Here is a 15,970-nt window from a genome sequence, read left to right on the forward strand (position 1 = left end):
GAAATCATCAGAAATTATATATCAATTGAAAACTTTAAATCTCAAAATCCATCCTTTGAAACCCATTTTAAAATCAAACATTGCATTGCCATGAAAATGGTACATCAATATCATGTTACAAAATGTTTTCGTTCATGAATTATAAAAATTTAAGTTTGGATCGTGCACTTTCACGTCTATGTTCAAAAATGTGAGTGACAGTTAAAGGGTTAAACACTGAAAACGTCAAACATCAAACGTAAAAAGTTAATATAATCTAAAATATAATATAATATAATTCTGCCTCTCTAAAAGAATTAACAAATTGAATTATTGAACAGAAAAATGAAACCATTTTAATTGATATATTCTATAAAATTATACTTCTGCCTCTCAAAAAACGTAAATAAATAAATAACCAACCAGACAGTTTATTTTCCATTTATTGGAAAGTAGGATTGAGAACAAGAATATTAACAAACTTTGCTTCTAACGTTTGCAATGAAATACAGATTTTAAACTACATTCTTTATTTATTGCCCAAAACTACAGCTAAGTGTAGCTAATTTACTATAACTTAATCCAAACTTCTCACTTAGAGAATCAAGAAAAAAATATAATAATAAAATAAGTATTATTTTCTGAACTACGCACATTACAATAACAGGGTAGACATTTTACTAACTTCTTCATTTATAAGCTCAAAATAGAAACTTGAACTAGTTTGGCACAGAAATGCCGCACAAAACCATTTCTTATGAACACCGACACTCCTGCACTGGATCTGATGTAAACCTCACGGTTGAACAGTCTACTCTACAAGGGTGTGAAACATTTAATAACAGTGTTAATACTTAATCAAAACATAAAACAAGCCATTGATATACTGTTCACTGCGGTTAGAAATTAATAATGCATAATATAAGGCCACTTCTGTGGCTGATGATGAATTTATTGTCATAATTTACACATATTAATGAGAAATGTCACATTTGTAATTGTTACAATTATTAATCCTCTTTCAGTGCAACACATTCGCACGCAAAAAACATCATCGCACATCTAAACCGCTGTATCCGGCTGCCAGTGTTTTCACAATCATATTCATAGCACCGATATAGCTCCTCCCGTGATTATATTTGATGTATTAGTTATAGAAGTACAGTATGTTCATCGTCCAGGACATTGTTGTTTATTGGAGTATACTGTTCTACTGAATACCTGTATACTACCTAATTCCCGATGTGGCTGAAGGAGCTGAGAGGCTCAAGTTACTATTGCCTTTAACGCTTGACTATCAGAAGAAGAGCTGAGCTGATCTGTGTTGATGCCGTGGTTAAACCTTAATGATGCTGATGGAGGATGATGTCCTTTGGAACTACAAAAGGAGTTAAAATAGAGATTAGAATGAAATGGGGAAATAAACCACACCTGAAGAGAAAACTATTACAATTCTGAGGCAGAAGTTTTCTTCATTAGTTAACATGAATCAACAATGCAAAATACTTCTTCTAAATCAACTTTTTGGCAATACTTTACAATAAGGTTCATTTTGTCAACATTAATTTCCGGTAACATTTTATAGTACAGCTCCATTTATTAACATTAGTTAACAATATTAGTTAACATGAGCTAAAAATGAAAATCCCTCTAAAGGAACTTTTGGTAACACTTTACAAACCGGTTCCATTTGTTAACGTTAATTAACTACATTAGTTAGCATGCTACTTATGCACTTATTATATCAATTATAATAACTGGATAATAACTAGGTTGAACCTACCCCTAAACTTAACCTTAACCCATGTAGTTACCTTAGACTACTCAGTACTTTCTTGGGTAAGTACTAGTGCTGTCAAACGATTAATCACGATTAATCACATCCAAAATAAAAGTTTTTGTTTACATAATATATGTGTGTGCACTGTGTTTATTTATTATGTCTATATAAATACACACACATACAGTATATATTTAGAAAATATTTACATGTATACATTTATATTTATATAATTTATATTATATATAAATATATTTAATATACAAATATAATTTTTTTCTTAAATATATATATGCGTGTGTATTTATATATACATAAATATACACAGTACACACACACATATTATGTAAACAAAAACTTTTAATTTGGATGCGATTAATCGTGATTAATCATTTGACAGCACTATAGTACACTGTAAGTACCCATACTGTAAAATAAAGTGTAACCAAACATACTACTAATAATAATTTTCAGTAATCCTTTGCAAGGAGGACATATGATGCGATTTCAAGTTTTTCTTTCTCTTTGGAGTGTTACAAGCTCTTGGTGCATAAAGAAGATCTGTAAAGTTGCAAAGACTAAAGTCTCAAATCCAAAGAGATATTCTTTATAAAAGTTAAGAATCAGCCACGCCTACCTGAAACGGCTCGTTCTAACACGCCTTCACATATCTACATCACTGGAAATATTAGCATAATGCCGCCCAAATGTGCAGCAAAGAAAGGCGGCGTGGTTTCAGGAACGCAGTAGTGTTGATGCAGCATGTCAGGGAGATGCTGTGTGATTCAGTGCGAAAGCAAAAGCACTTTATTTGGCCTTCCGGAAGTAGATGCAATTAGGAGTCATTGGTTAAGATTTATTTACAACAGAACAGCACAACCCAGATGTTCGAATTTGTGCAATGCATTTTATGGACGAACGTTTCGTGAACCTAGGAGAGGAGGTCATTCTGACTTTGCTATGACAATCTGGCGCTTCTGAATCAGCGACTGTAAGTATGTTTTGTTATTAGTTTAAGTATTTGCTATTGACTGTTCAAATGCGGAGTATTGCGCAGCGCAGAGTAACGTGTCGTGTGTGTGTGTGTGTGAGGGGAACAGGGTCACATCACAGGAGAGTGAACCACTCAGAAATCATAGCACGTCAGCTGTCTTAACCGCGGCTTGTGTACTGCATCATCACTGTGTCTGTCACGCGACTCTGTTGCCCTTTCAAGCTTGAAATGATGGTAAAACTAATGACATTATTAACTGTCTTAATATTTATTTTGAAAGATGAAGCTCGCGATTATGGTAAGGGGCGTTACATTTCCGACACGTGCTTGTAGTGTTCGGCCAATCACAATGCACTGGGTCAGCTGCCCAATCAGAGCAGACTGCGCTTGTCAGAAGGAGGGACTTTGTAGAAAACAAAGCGTTTGAGAGAGGCGGGGCATAGAGGACCTACAATAATGTACAGTATTTGAAAAATAATGTGTTTTTTGAACATTAAAGCATGTCAACATATTCTGTTACACCAAATACACAAAATAATGATCTTTAAAATAGCATCATATGGCCCCTTTAACTACATTAGTTAACATGCATGAACCAACAATAAAAAACACTTTTAAACACAATTTTTGGTAACACTATACGATAAAGTTTCATTTGTTAACATTAGTTAACTATATTAGTTAACAAACTAATAATAAAAATTGCCACTAAAGACATTTTTGGTAATTCCCAATAAGATTCCATTTGTTTAAATAATAAACAATAAAAAATACTCCTAAAGCAGTTTTCAGTAATATTTTGCGATTAAGTTCCACTTTTTAATAAGAGTTAACTACACTAGTTAACATGAACTAACAATGAAAAAAAAATCATAAAGCAATTTTCAGAAATATTTTGCAATAAAGTTCCATTTGTTAAGAATAGTTAACTATATTAGTTAATATGAACTAACAATGTAAATAAAGTAATTTTCAGTAACACTTCATGATAACTAATTTTGTTAACTAATGGGACCTTATTATAAATTGTTACCAGATTTTCTGTATATACAGAATACTAACCTACTGCATTTTTAAAATCATGCAGTATACAATACTTTATACCGCAATGTAATATGCAATATGCAGACATAAAGTACAGCCTGTTTCTACACTGACAAAATCAAATATTTTAGATTGTGTATTCTGAAGAATGAGAAGGTAAATCCTGGAATTATAGACTTCCTTATTTGACCTTACATTTCCAAAGTGACAAATCAGCCAAAAGTAATATGAAGTGTGATTTTTAACATCTCTTTTTGACTTATCATTTGATCAGGCTACTAAGAGTGAAGACATATTTTCATAAACCTGAATTAAAATGCAAAAATAATCATCTTTCTCAAATGCAAAAATGGCCACAAAACTTCCTGTTCATTAGGAAATACATCAGCAGACTAATTATTGATTTACATCACATGCTACATATTTTTGTGAGATAAATTCAGAATTGTGACATGAAAGCCTGGAATTGCAAGAAAAAAGTCAGAATTCTACATTTAGATCTTGAAATTCTGATCTTGAAAAGTCAGAATTGTGAGATAAAAAGTCATAATTACCGTTTTTTTTTTAATTTTTTCAGAAACAGGATCCCTATCATTTCACATAAAAGACATGAAATGTACTTTATTAAATGTATGATATTGTACAAATGCTGTGATCCAGTTAAATTATCCAACAGACATGTTTACCTTGATCCATCATGGTGGATTGAATATGTTCAGACTTTTTAAGCGAATTTAGATCTTGAAATTCTGATCTTGAAAAGTCAGAATTGTGAGATAAAAAGTCATAATTACCGTTTTTTTTTTTAAAAATTTCAGAAACAGGATCCCTATCATTTCACATAAAAGACATGAACTGTACTTTATTAAATGTATGATATTGTACAAATGCTGTGATCCAGTTAAATTATCCAACAGACATGTTTACCTTGATCCATCATGGTGGATTGAATATGTTCAGACTTTTTAAGCGTCCTGAAGTGAATCTTTTTGCTGGCCAGACTCTCTCCATAGACTCCAACGGACTGGACCTGGATAATATAATCCGTGTCTTCATCCAGATCCCAGAGTATACAAGCACGACTGGTCGTGTTCACCTCACGAATGAAACGCTGCATCAGCCCGTCCTGACGCTGAACACACACACACACACACGTTTAAGTCTAAGCACATGAGGATTCATCAGAGGGTAAATTTATTGCAGATATCAAATGTCAGACTTCTGCAATTATTATAACGACCCGTAGGGCTGTATCTACTTGTAATAACTTTGTTTGACCTGCTGTGAGACGGCAAAGCCAATTACGGTCTCTCCCTCCGGAATATTCCAGGACACGGTGGCCGAATCCGCCCGCAGGTGAGTAACAGAGACATTGACAGGAGCAGCAGGGCGGTCTGTGAAGCACAAATCACCAGCATGAATCATTTATTAGCACAACCCCAAACATATACAACTGAAATTAAAACTGAACTATTCAATAAAACATTCAGGCTCCATAAACATCATGTTTGAAAAGATGAAACCATGTTATTGTTGCATGCAAAAGGGTAATGTTTGTGAGTTCTTTTTAGATGCTTTAGTTTTTTTTTCTGTCTCCGTTTCCCCAAGACATCCAAAGGCCAACCTGACATCAGCTCAATGAACAACTACAATAATGCAGTTCATAAATATGCAACACTTGTATTTAGCTGATTCACTCTGCTGGGACATTATGCAAATTAATTCTATTAAAATTTTAATTATTTTCTTTAATGGGATCAGCGTGACTCAGTTGGCCAAAATTAGTGGTAAACTCTTCTTTGCCAAATCTCTGACTTTATGCGCCAGCGTGAAAAATCAGTTTGACAGAAAAGGACTTTTGGTTTTTAAACAAAACCCAACCGCATATTCTTAATATAAAAACAACTCTTCAAAACAGTATAGTAAGGATAAATACAAATGCATTAATGCACTTTTATCCAAGTTTTTGCAATTGAGCCAGTGTTTTAGGATCAAACACATTCACAGAGCTCAGCAGGAAAGCAAACATTGCGTCAGAGGGATGAGTAACCGCACTCATCCTTTTATATTGCTATTTGCCAACAAAAGAGAAATTCAGCTCAATGTAACGAGCCAAGGTCAATGCTAGACAACATACATCATTGTGCATGGTTTCTGGTAAAACAGGCTAATTAAGAATAAGTGCACTGAGAGAGACGCCAGTCTTTCAATTAACTGTGGAGTTTGATGTAATTACAGGTTTGGCAGTAGTTTAAATGACTTTGCGTGCATTGAAGAGTGAGCAAAATGCCCAGACATTTCATAAATGGATGTTATATATTAGTGTAAAGTAGCAGAAATAACAGACGAACCTAATGAAATCATGTGTAACACAAGAAAGCAGTAGTTTGAGACCATATTTCCCTTTTGAACATATAATCCATCATTTTTACCTATTGCACTGGCACTTAAATGTCATGATTTGACACGCTCTGGCTCAGGTCATTCCCTCAGCAATATCTATGGGCCATTAAATCAAAGACAACGACTAACAGAGTAAAAGCAATTTCCTTAATGTCTTCCTCCGCTGGCTCCGGGAGTGCTTGTATTAAAAACACTGAAAGCATTACATAACAGTCTTCTCTTATGCTTGCCTGTAGTCATGGTGTCCAACAAGCATAAAGAGATACACGCTGCGTTTTATCTTTATTATGAGTCAAACTGTCTGACACAGAGGCAAAATAAGTTGACTTACTCGCCCCAGCAAAGCAGATGTGGCATCCAAACAGAGACAGAACGAGGCTCATAAAAGTGACTAGGTGAACCATATCTTCCTGAAGACTTAATCCAGCTATTACATGGTTACCAAGAGCGCATTCATTTGCAACACTTGCACATTGTGATCCGAATCCGCAAAGAGCGAGGAAGACGCTTCCTTTGAGACAATTTGAGAGCGAAAGCACACTTTTCACGTCCTTTCATCGATACTACAACGCAACGCCAGCCTCGCCACCAGGTACATCCGCTCGCTGCGCGTCTAATGTAACGCGTAAACGCGTGGCGTCCATCGCAAAGCTCGCGCTCGCCTTCCCCACTTCATGCGCTCGTGTAAGACGCTTTAAGAATACCAATCAATCAGCGGCGCTGCATCGCAGGCACATGACCCACAGGTGGCCAGTTACTGACTGATTCTCAGCAGTCGCTCACTCTCATTCACCTTCTGTGGCCGCATGACGCACGAACCTGCACCGGCATGAATGCGGTACAGCCGCCACCTCTCCAAAAACACCCTGTTGGACGATATTTAGGACGCCATTCAAACTAGCACATCGATAGTCCACTGCAAACATCATAAAAGACATAGAATAGAACTGTAGTAGAATACAATAAATCATATCAGAACACATCACTTCTATGAAAAAAATAGTCTTTACTTTATATAATACTGCGATAATAAATTATTCAAAATACTTAAGAGTTTCACATTAGATAAGAAGTGAGAATATAATGTAATAGAATAGAATATAATAGAATGGAATTTGGTAGCTAATTAAATAAAGGAATGATTATAATCATTCCTTTATTTAATAAAGGATTATAATATTACATTATACAAATCGGGATTATAATATTACATTAAGAATGTAATTTCAGATAGAGCAGAATACACTCAAAATGAAGCTAAGTATAATTTTAATAATTTCTAATTAGATAAAACATAATATTGAAAAAAATACACAATTTTGATTATGTAAAACCAACAATATTACAGCAGCATTTAAGATGTTTTCTTGAATTTTTTGAATACTCGAAAGAGAATATAGCAAAATATAATAATTGCATCTGTTTTCTGCTAGCTAAAGTTCATATACATAAACAAATATCGGTCTCAAAACCTCTCTTTTCTTTATTCAGAGTTGATCTAGACAAGTATATGGAAACTATCTAAAAACTATTATGTAATAGAATACTGACATGACAGAATAGAATAGAATAGAATAGAATACTGTTTTGACTACTGATCATAATAGAATACTGATATACCATAATAAAATAAAATAGAATATGGCTTTGAAAAATGATCATAACAGAATACTGATATACCATAATAGAATAGAAAACTGCTTTATATCACAACAGAACAGAATAGAGTAGAATGGAATAGAATACAACATAATGAAATAGAACAGAATAGAATACCACTTTGACTACAGATTATACCATAGAATAGAATAGATTAGAATACTGCTTTTACAACTGATCATAACAGAATACTGATATATCATTATAAAATAGAATACTGCTTTATACCATTATACAGCATAATAGAGTAGAATATAATTAGAATATATACCATAATAAAATAGAGTAGAACACTGCTTTAACTACTGATCCATATGTCCTGGCAAATATAGTTGTAATATAAGTCAAATATTCTACTGTGTGTCAATATCCATCTTTTAGAAGGGGAATATATATATATATATATATAATTTTTAAAAAATTTTTTACAGCTGACGGGTCAGAGTTCATTTGGTGAACTTTGTTCTGCTCACTTTGTGCTTAGTGAGGGCTTTTTCTCTCTCAAGCGATCTCAGTGCATTGCATTGTCATGCATGTTTACGAATCAGAGTATGTTGCACTAATCAGAATATGCGCTGAAATGCTGGAGTCTGATGAACATGGATCACATGAAGGTGAGTGAAAACTGAACACTGTTAACTGGCTGTGCTTTCATTTCAAATGTCCTGTAGCTGGTAATAGACCAACAAATCTTCTTCCCTTGCAAGCTAAAATGTAATTACAGGAGTTCTTGAGTGGTGCTGTTAATCTTAAGTGCTGGGTTTTCTGTCTAACGAGGCAGTTGTGTTACGAGCTCTCTCTACCCGTTACGGAGAAATGCAACCCCATCAGCAGAGATATTGACAGAGCAAATGGCAAACAGATGGTGCAAATACTGAGAAGATGTGACGCTGAGATTTTTGAGAAGAAAATAAATCACAATCCATTTCATCAGGTTTGGCCTATTGGTTTTAAAAGGATATGTAACTATTAATTGTCATTATGCTCCCAACAAGAGTCTTCTATGCTAATGACCTGTGCATTTTGTTTATAGAGACTATATAGTTCACCAGTCATCCAAACGATGGTGGATGTTGCAAAGAGGGTGGAAATGATGCTGAGGGTCAGTATCCTTTATTTTAATAACTCAGAAATAATAGTTTAAGTTCAGACATATATACAATTGAATATTTAGGTTAATTTAATGTTAATTTTAATTTATTTAATTATTTTACTTTACATACAGCATTTAACATATCTAGCAAGTATATATCAAATTAAAATGATATATTTGAATGTAATATTATTTTTAAATGACAACTTTTTTATTTTAATAATAACTTTAATTTAAAATAATGCATTTCATTCAAAGAAATTAAATACATTTTAAAAAGTCAAAAACACTATAATTCCTAAAAAAAGAAACATTTCTAAAAACATGATGATAATTGTTTTGTCTCTGCAGGACCCAGAGGAGAGTTTGATTGTATTAAGTGGCTGTGGAACATCAGGCCGTATTGCATTTCTTTTGGTGGTATGGAGTTTAAGAAAGATTTATCAATTAAAAAAAAAAAAAAGGAAAATTAAGTTAGAAACCACTGTATATTTACCTATCTGACATTTTCCCCACTGTGTTCTGTATGACTGTTAAATTTCTTCTTTATATTTATCATATCATATTTCGTACCTCAGACATCCTTTAATGAGATGTTAAATGCCCCAAAACAGAAGCAGGTCTGTTCGTACATCATAGCTGGAGGTGACAGGTGAATAAACAGTCAGTCTGTTTGAAGTATAAGATGAGACTCCAGTGTGACACTGCAGTATTTCTGGACTCTGTTTTTAAAGGGCCCTGCTGACATCACAGGAGGCTCCAGAGGACGACCCAGTGCTGGGAGCTCGCATGCTGGACAAGGTGAACGCAAGATCAAAGAGTGAAACAAGTTATGCGGCTTTACCGTAGTAATAAATCAGTTTCACCAACCTAGGCAGAGACAACAGGCTATTCTTTGACATTTTCAGAAGAACATGTGAGCAGCACCTAGAAGTGCCAGAGAGCTCTGGGCGGTTGCCAGGTTGTTGCTATGTCATTACTAAAGTCTTTGAAATTATTTTTTAACATATGCACTGTAAAAAATGACCGTGAATTTAACGGTAAAAGACTGTAAAAATGCTACAGTAAAAACCTGTTAAATGGTTAACGGTAAATTCCCCTACTATATACGGTGAAAAACTGTATTGGACATGACATGTATTGGACATAAATTTTACGGTAGTATACCGTTTTTGGAAGTGAAAAAAAAACGTATATTTTACAGTGAATAACCGTAAATTGACATTCCCAGAATTCCCTGCGTTACATTTCAAATTTGTTGTGTTTTTTTTGTTGAAATAAGTATGTTTCTTCTTAGATTTTTCTTATCAGTTTTGTATATTAGGGTTGTGTGTTACACCTAATGTTGTTAAATGAATGTTTATTGCATTATTTCAGTTTCATGTGTGTTACCATGATGGTGTTTAGTGTTTGTGTGAACGACACTGTGCACCTTCTATATATGTTATTATCTAAAAGCTGCTTGTGATGGGCTTTGGTTCATCATGTGACTTTTCTGGTGGTTATCAGTATATTACAAAGGTACAAAACAGATTTTTAACATTATATCAGTTAATGAAATTACGGTATTTAACTGTAAATTTAAGTTAAAACCGTAAAGCCTAAAACGTTGCTACCGTATTTTTTACGGTAAAATTCCAGCAACCATAGCTGCCGTATTTTTACCGTAATTTTTTTTACAGTGTGGCTATACACTTGCTCGGATGTTGCTTATAGGCCCAAGTCAATATTGCTCACCCCATATCCTTAGATATGGCTCAGGTCCCTCCTTAATTATAAGTCTGTGGGATTTTCACCCATTTTATCATTTGAAAATCAAGTGAGCTAAAGAACGCTTTGAAATTTAGATATTACATATTTAGATATTTGAGTAATGATATTAATAATTATGCTTTCTTTAACAAAAACACTATTTAAAGAACATTCAGCTTGACAAATTTAAACATAATTTTTTCTCCATTTCCTGTTTTCTTTTTCCACTAACAGGTTTGTGCAGGAAAGAAGCATGTCCTGTTCATTGCAATATCCTGTGGCATGTCGGTATGAATAACACTATTGTCTTTTTCTCAAATCACATTATTTAATCAATAGTAAAGGACAAAAGTTGTGACAATATAAATTTAAATAAGCCGTCTCCTCATTTGTAGATTAATTTAATTAATTATCACTAAAAAATGTAATAGTTTTGGGTTAAGTCCGAAAAAAATATTTAAAAAATTTAATTACTGCATGCAGCATAGTCACAGTTTGTGAAAATTAAATATTAAATACAATTAGAAAAATAAATGTTTGTTCAATTTAAAATAGATATATTAAAAAACTAAATAAAAAACATGTTACAGTTTTATTTATATTAAGTTCTCACATTTGTTTGGGGAATTGTGTTATAATATTATACTATTTAGATCTGTTTTCTATATGCATTGACTACTTTTTACTATTTTTCATAGTGTGATTTTCGATTAATTGTATTAAAAACAGTTAGGGTCAATTTAAACCTGCAAACATCATAATAATTATTAATTAAATAATAATAATATATGAGGCCCACAACAAATAAAAACAAAAGCATACAAAAGTGAATCGTCGCAATTTTTTATTTCATAGATAATAACAAGTGTGATTTTAATAATACTGTATTGTGACCACTGAATTACTGAAAAAGGCACAAAAGCTGTCACTGATGGTACTTTTTCAAAAGGTACTATGTACATTTGTGGTACAAATATGAACATTTAAGGTACTAAAAGGCACCTTTTTGTGGTAAATGAGGTACAAAAAGGTATACCTTTCGAAAGGTATTGCCAGCTTTTGCACCTTTATTTGAGTGTACTGTAGGAAATGTCTGCAATTTTTATTTGATTTCTTTCAGACGTATGTAGGTAGCATTAGCGCGAGCTCTTATCAAAGCCGTCTGCGGGTCAGCTGTGAATGCACTTCATGATGTTGTTCTGTGTCAAAGGCACCATTTGTTGCTGGGCAACATGATTTTTGTCTGAAGCACTTAGACGTTTTTACTCCAGTGCTTCTGGGATTCAATGCTGTACATATGGCGAGGTAGATCTACCGAGTGCAAACAATGCCTTTCAGCATATTACACACTCCTATACCATAATAGAATAGAATAGAATACTGCTTTGACTGCTGATCATATAATAATAGATTGCTGATATACCATAATAGAATAGAAAGTCAGAAAAGTTAGAAAAAAATATATAAAAAAAACACATATATAAATATAAATAAACCACGCAAAAAAATAATAAATTGTATGTACAGGTGTGCTATATTCTAAACATAGAATAGGAATAGAATAAAAAATAAGTTGTAGGGATGTACTACCACTAGGATGTAGGGTGATAAATAAGTAGAACAGAATACTGCTTTGACTACAGCTTATAGCAAAATAGAATACTAATATACCATAAAAGAAATTATGGAAATGAAAAAACAAAATTATGGAAATTACAACCACAAAATCAGTCATTTTGATCACAAAAATAAATAAATAGAAAATTATGAATTCCTAGTGGGACTGATATGTATTTATTTTATATATATAAAATTACTCTCTCTCTCTCTCTCTCTCTCTATATATATATATATTAGTCTTATGTATCTATATGTATATCTATATATATTATGTAATACAAAATATGGAACAATTTTCCACAGTTCTCTTAAGACTAATCTACTATGATTAAATGTGTAATTCAGAGGTATTTCTGCCCGGATCACAGCGAGTAAGATGGTTTATGAAACTACTTCCTCAAACAGTGATGAGCTTGCAGCACTTATTCATCACGCAGGAGAGAGATACAACATTTCACTACTTTATCATCTCCTCCTAACACATAAATCTGAGCTTTCCCACATGAACAAGCTGAACTTCTGGCGTATGCGTTAAAAAAATGCAGAAATTGCCTTGGTAATGAAGGTTTTGACACACTTATGATTTACTTTTTTTGTAAATCTTTCAACAGCCTTCAGAAGAAAGCACATGTGTACTATATTGGATGGCAAACTCTTGGCATTATAGGACTGACTGATGCAAGTGAATGCATCCCAACATATGGAGCAGGTGCTGTGTGCAGTACCAAATATGATTGTATCATTTGATATGTTCTTTAAATGTGTTAATTTGACACTTTGTTAACGGGTAAATTAATAACAGTGCAAGAATACATTTATGGGAAATGTATCAACCCAAAACTACTTTTTATTTGTAATTATTTGATCAGATTTGGATGACATCAGAGGTTTTATAAACAATGGTTTCAGCCAAATGAAAAACAAAGAGGGGGATCTATCGTCTTTGGTGAGCTCAAAGTCATACATTTAACAACATAAAGTGTCAATTCATTAAAAAAAAGAAGATTTTATCATAATTTACTCATTCTCATATTATTCCAAACCTCTTTTGCATCTGCATAACTGTCCCCTATCCAATACCATATATATTTACTTGAATATTTCTTATTATAACATTTATGAACGGCTATTAATATAACAAATATTTCTAGGGGCCAGAATTTGTAATTGGCCACAAGGATTTTGTGGACACCATCTTATCTTATCTTTGATCTAGAGTCAAAATGACACGGTCCTGTTTCTGTTAACAGTTAACGGTGAGCAAACAAGAACCAGTTGCACAAAATATGGTCAGTTCCTTAAATACATTTTAAATATATTTTAATGTCTCTCCTAAGATGATCTGCACGAGGTGATGGCACTAGCCGATCAAGTGAAGTGAAGGACATCTAATTTGCATGCAATTGCTCATGACCTTGAGAAATTCACCGTTCTTGTGAGTAAAATGAGTAACCAGGATTTTTGCCGCTAGCAAAAACTCTCACTTCTTAATAAAATTCCCTTCCAGAACACGTCTTCAAAGTGCATAATGCTGCTTATGCAATCAGATCATTTTTTGCATGGACTTTGCAGTTTAAAAGAGAGCAAATAACTTATATTTTAATGTGTATTATTATCTTTTTTGCTATATATTGCTTCAGGAAAGAGTATGCAACATGTTTGAAACCGTTCTGCACATCACATGGCCTTTTTCCTCAGAGGACGTGAACTCATTTGTAATGGTAAGCCATTTGTCACATCAACTACTCCCACAAGTACCAATTTAGTTGAAGTATTTATACTGTATTATCTCTATATATATATATACACGTGCTGTAAGAACAATAAAGTAAAGACTTCAAAGAGTTTTTTATTCAACAGAGACAGCACTGGGAGCTTTCAACTAAATGGTGTCTTAATGCAATCAGCACAGGAGCTCATGTACTGAAAGGAAAAGTCTACGTGAACTACATGATTGACCTCAGAGTAACTAACAGCAAGCTGTACAGGAGAGCTCACATGGCCTTTTTCCTCAGAGGACGTGAACTCATTTGTAATGGTAAGCCATTTGTCACATCAACTACTCCCACAAGTACCAATTTAGTTGAAGTATTTATACTGTATTATCTCTCTATATATATACACGTGCTGTAAGAATAATAAAGTAAAGACTTCAAAGAGTCTTTTATTCAACAGAGACAGCACTGGGAGCTTTCAACTAAATGGTGTCTTAATGCAATCAGCACAGGAGCTCATGTACTGAAAGGAAAAGTCTACGTGAACTACATGATTGACCTCAGAGTAACTAACAGCAAGCTGTACAGGAGAGCCATCAACATTTTACAGGTATCATTATTATCATTATTCATATCATTATTAATTCATACTATTGGAACCAATTGAACCCCAAGTTAGATTAGAACCCCAAAATGGCAAACAATAACCTTTTCAATCTCTTATAGGAACTATATAACAAATATGATGCCCTAGCAACTATATAGCAACACTACACTCTTAAAAATTAAGGTTCCAAAACATTTTTTTTGGTTCCCCCGAGAACCTTTCGGAACTTTAAAAAGAACTTCTTAAATACTATTGGAACCAATTGAACCCCAAGTTAGATTAGAACCCCAAAATGGCAAACAATAACCTTCATGTACTGTTTTCAATCTCTTATAGGAACTATATAACAAATATGATGCCCTAGCAACTATATAGCAACACTACACTCTTAAAAATGAAGGTTCCAAAACATTTTTTTTTGGTTCCCCCGAGAACCTTTCGGAACTTTAAAAAGAACTTCTTAAAAGAACCATTGTTTAAATGTTTAAATGATCTGCAGTGGAAAGGCTCTATGAATGTAAAATGTTCCTAACAGAACCATAGATGCCAATTAAGAATTATTATTTTTAAGAGAGTAGCATTATGGAAAGTGTTTTGCATGGGCAAACACCACTCACACTTTCTTTGGAAAATTTAAAAATATAGTTTGAGTTTTAAATAAATATTATGCCTGGCTGTTTTTAACTCTCAGTTTTAAAAACTAATTGAGCTGGAACTGTAATACGACCCCTGTGTGTGGTTTCCGTATGGTGGGTTTAATTATATACCATCACTGTCAGCGGTTCACAGGCTGCTCCGAAAGCGAGTGTGAAAGAGCTCTACTGAGAGCCATCTACAGTACAGATGACCTGAGTGAAGACATGACATCAGCAGATGTGTGGAAACACACAGATGCGGCAAACAGTCGGGATCGAGTAAGAACTCGCTTATTTATCTTGACCATTTGTGAAGTAGACGGAAGTATTAACGATTTTAAAGGAATTTTTACACTAACAAAGATAACACATTAGTTAACATTATTTGATGCATTAACTAATTTTAAAGGTGTCCTATTATGCTTTTTCCCTTTTTCAACTTTAGTTAGTCTGTAATGTTGCTGTTTGAGCATAAAAAAGATCTGCAAAGTTACAAAGCTCAAAGTGAACTTCAAAAGATGATATTTTATTTTACAGAAATCACTTTTCAAAAACTACAACGATCGACTTGTTTGGACTACAACGCATATTTTCTGGGATTTGTGATATCACAAATATCGACGAATGGGACGAGACCTGGTTGAGCTGCACTAGAGAAGGCAACGAGTGTTATCGCTATGTCGGAGACA

At 33.5% G+C, this 15,970-nt stretch overlaps 2 protein-coding genes across 2 annotated transcripts in view; one reads left to right on the forward strand and one right to left on the reverse strand.

Moving 5' to 3' along the window:
- Nucleotides 1-4,698: 4,698 nt before the first annotated feature.
- LOC107552032 (fibronectin type III domain-containing protein 4-like) lies at nt 4,699-6,908 on the reverse strand. The gene is made up of 3 exons (XM_016233839.1): nt 6,532-6,908; nt 5,076-5,191; nt 4,699-4,929 (listed from the first exon to the last, which is right to left on the reverse strand). The coding sequence occupies exons 1-3, from the start codon at nt 6,602-6,604 to the stop codon at nt 4,699-4,701; spliced, it is 420 nt and encodes a 139-aa protein (XP_016089325.1). The 5' UTR covers nt 6,605-6,908.
- Nucleotides 6,909-9,545: 2,637 nt separating this feature from the next.
- The window catches only part of gckr (glucokinase (hexokinase 4) regulator), an 8,127-nt gene continuing 1,702 nt past the window's right edge, over nt 9,546-15,970 (forward strand). Inside the window, 13 exon segments of the mRNA XM_071582288.1 lie at nt 9,546-9,604; nt 9,687-9,753; nt 10,939-10,992; nt 11,915-12,009; nt 12,670-12,766; nt 12,934-13,033; nt 13,194-13,270; nt 13,476-13,532; nt 13,535-13,580; nt 13,662-13,759; nt 13,965-14,045; nt 14,500-14,649; nt 15,426-15,560. Coding sequence (XP_071438389.1) covers nt 9,546-9,604; nt 9,687-9,753; nt 10,939-10,992; nt 11,915-12,009; nt 12,670-12,766; nt 12,934-13,033; nt 13,194-13,270; nt 13,476-13,532; nt 13,535-13,580; nt 13,662-13,759; nt 13,965-14,045; nt 14,500-14,649; nt 15,426-15,560 — 1,116 coding nt within the window.

Source organism: Sinocyclocheilus grahami, unplaced genomic scaffold, assembly GCF_001515645.1.
Source record: "Sinocyclocheilus grahami isolate Dianchi unplaced genomic scaffold, SAMN03320097.WGS_v1.1 scaffold440.1, whole genome shotgun sequence".
NCBI classification, from domain to species: domain Eukaryota; kingdom Metazoa; phylum Chordata; class Actinopteri; order Cypriniformes; family Cyprinidae; genus Sinocyclocheilus; species Sinocyclocheilus grahami.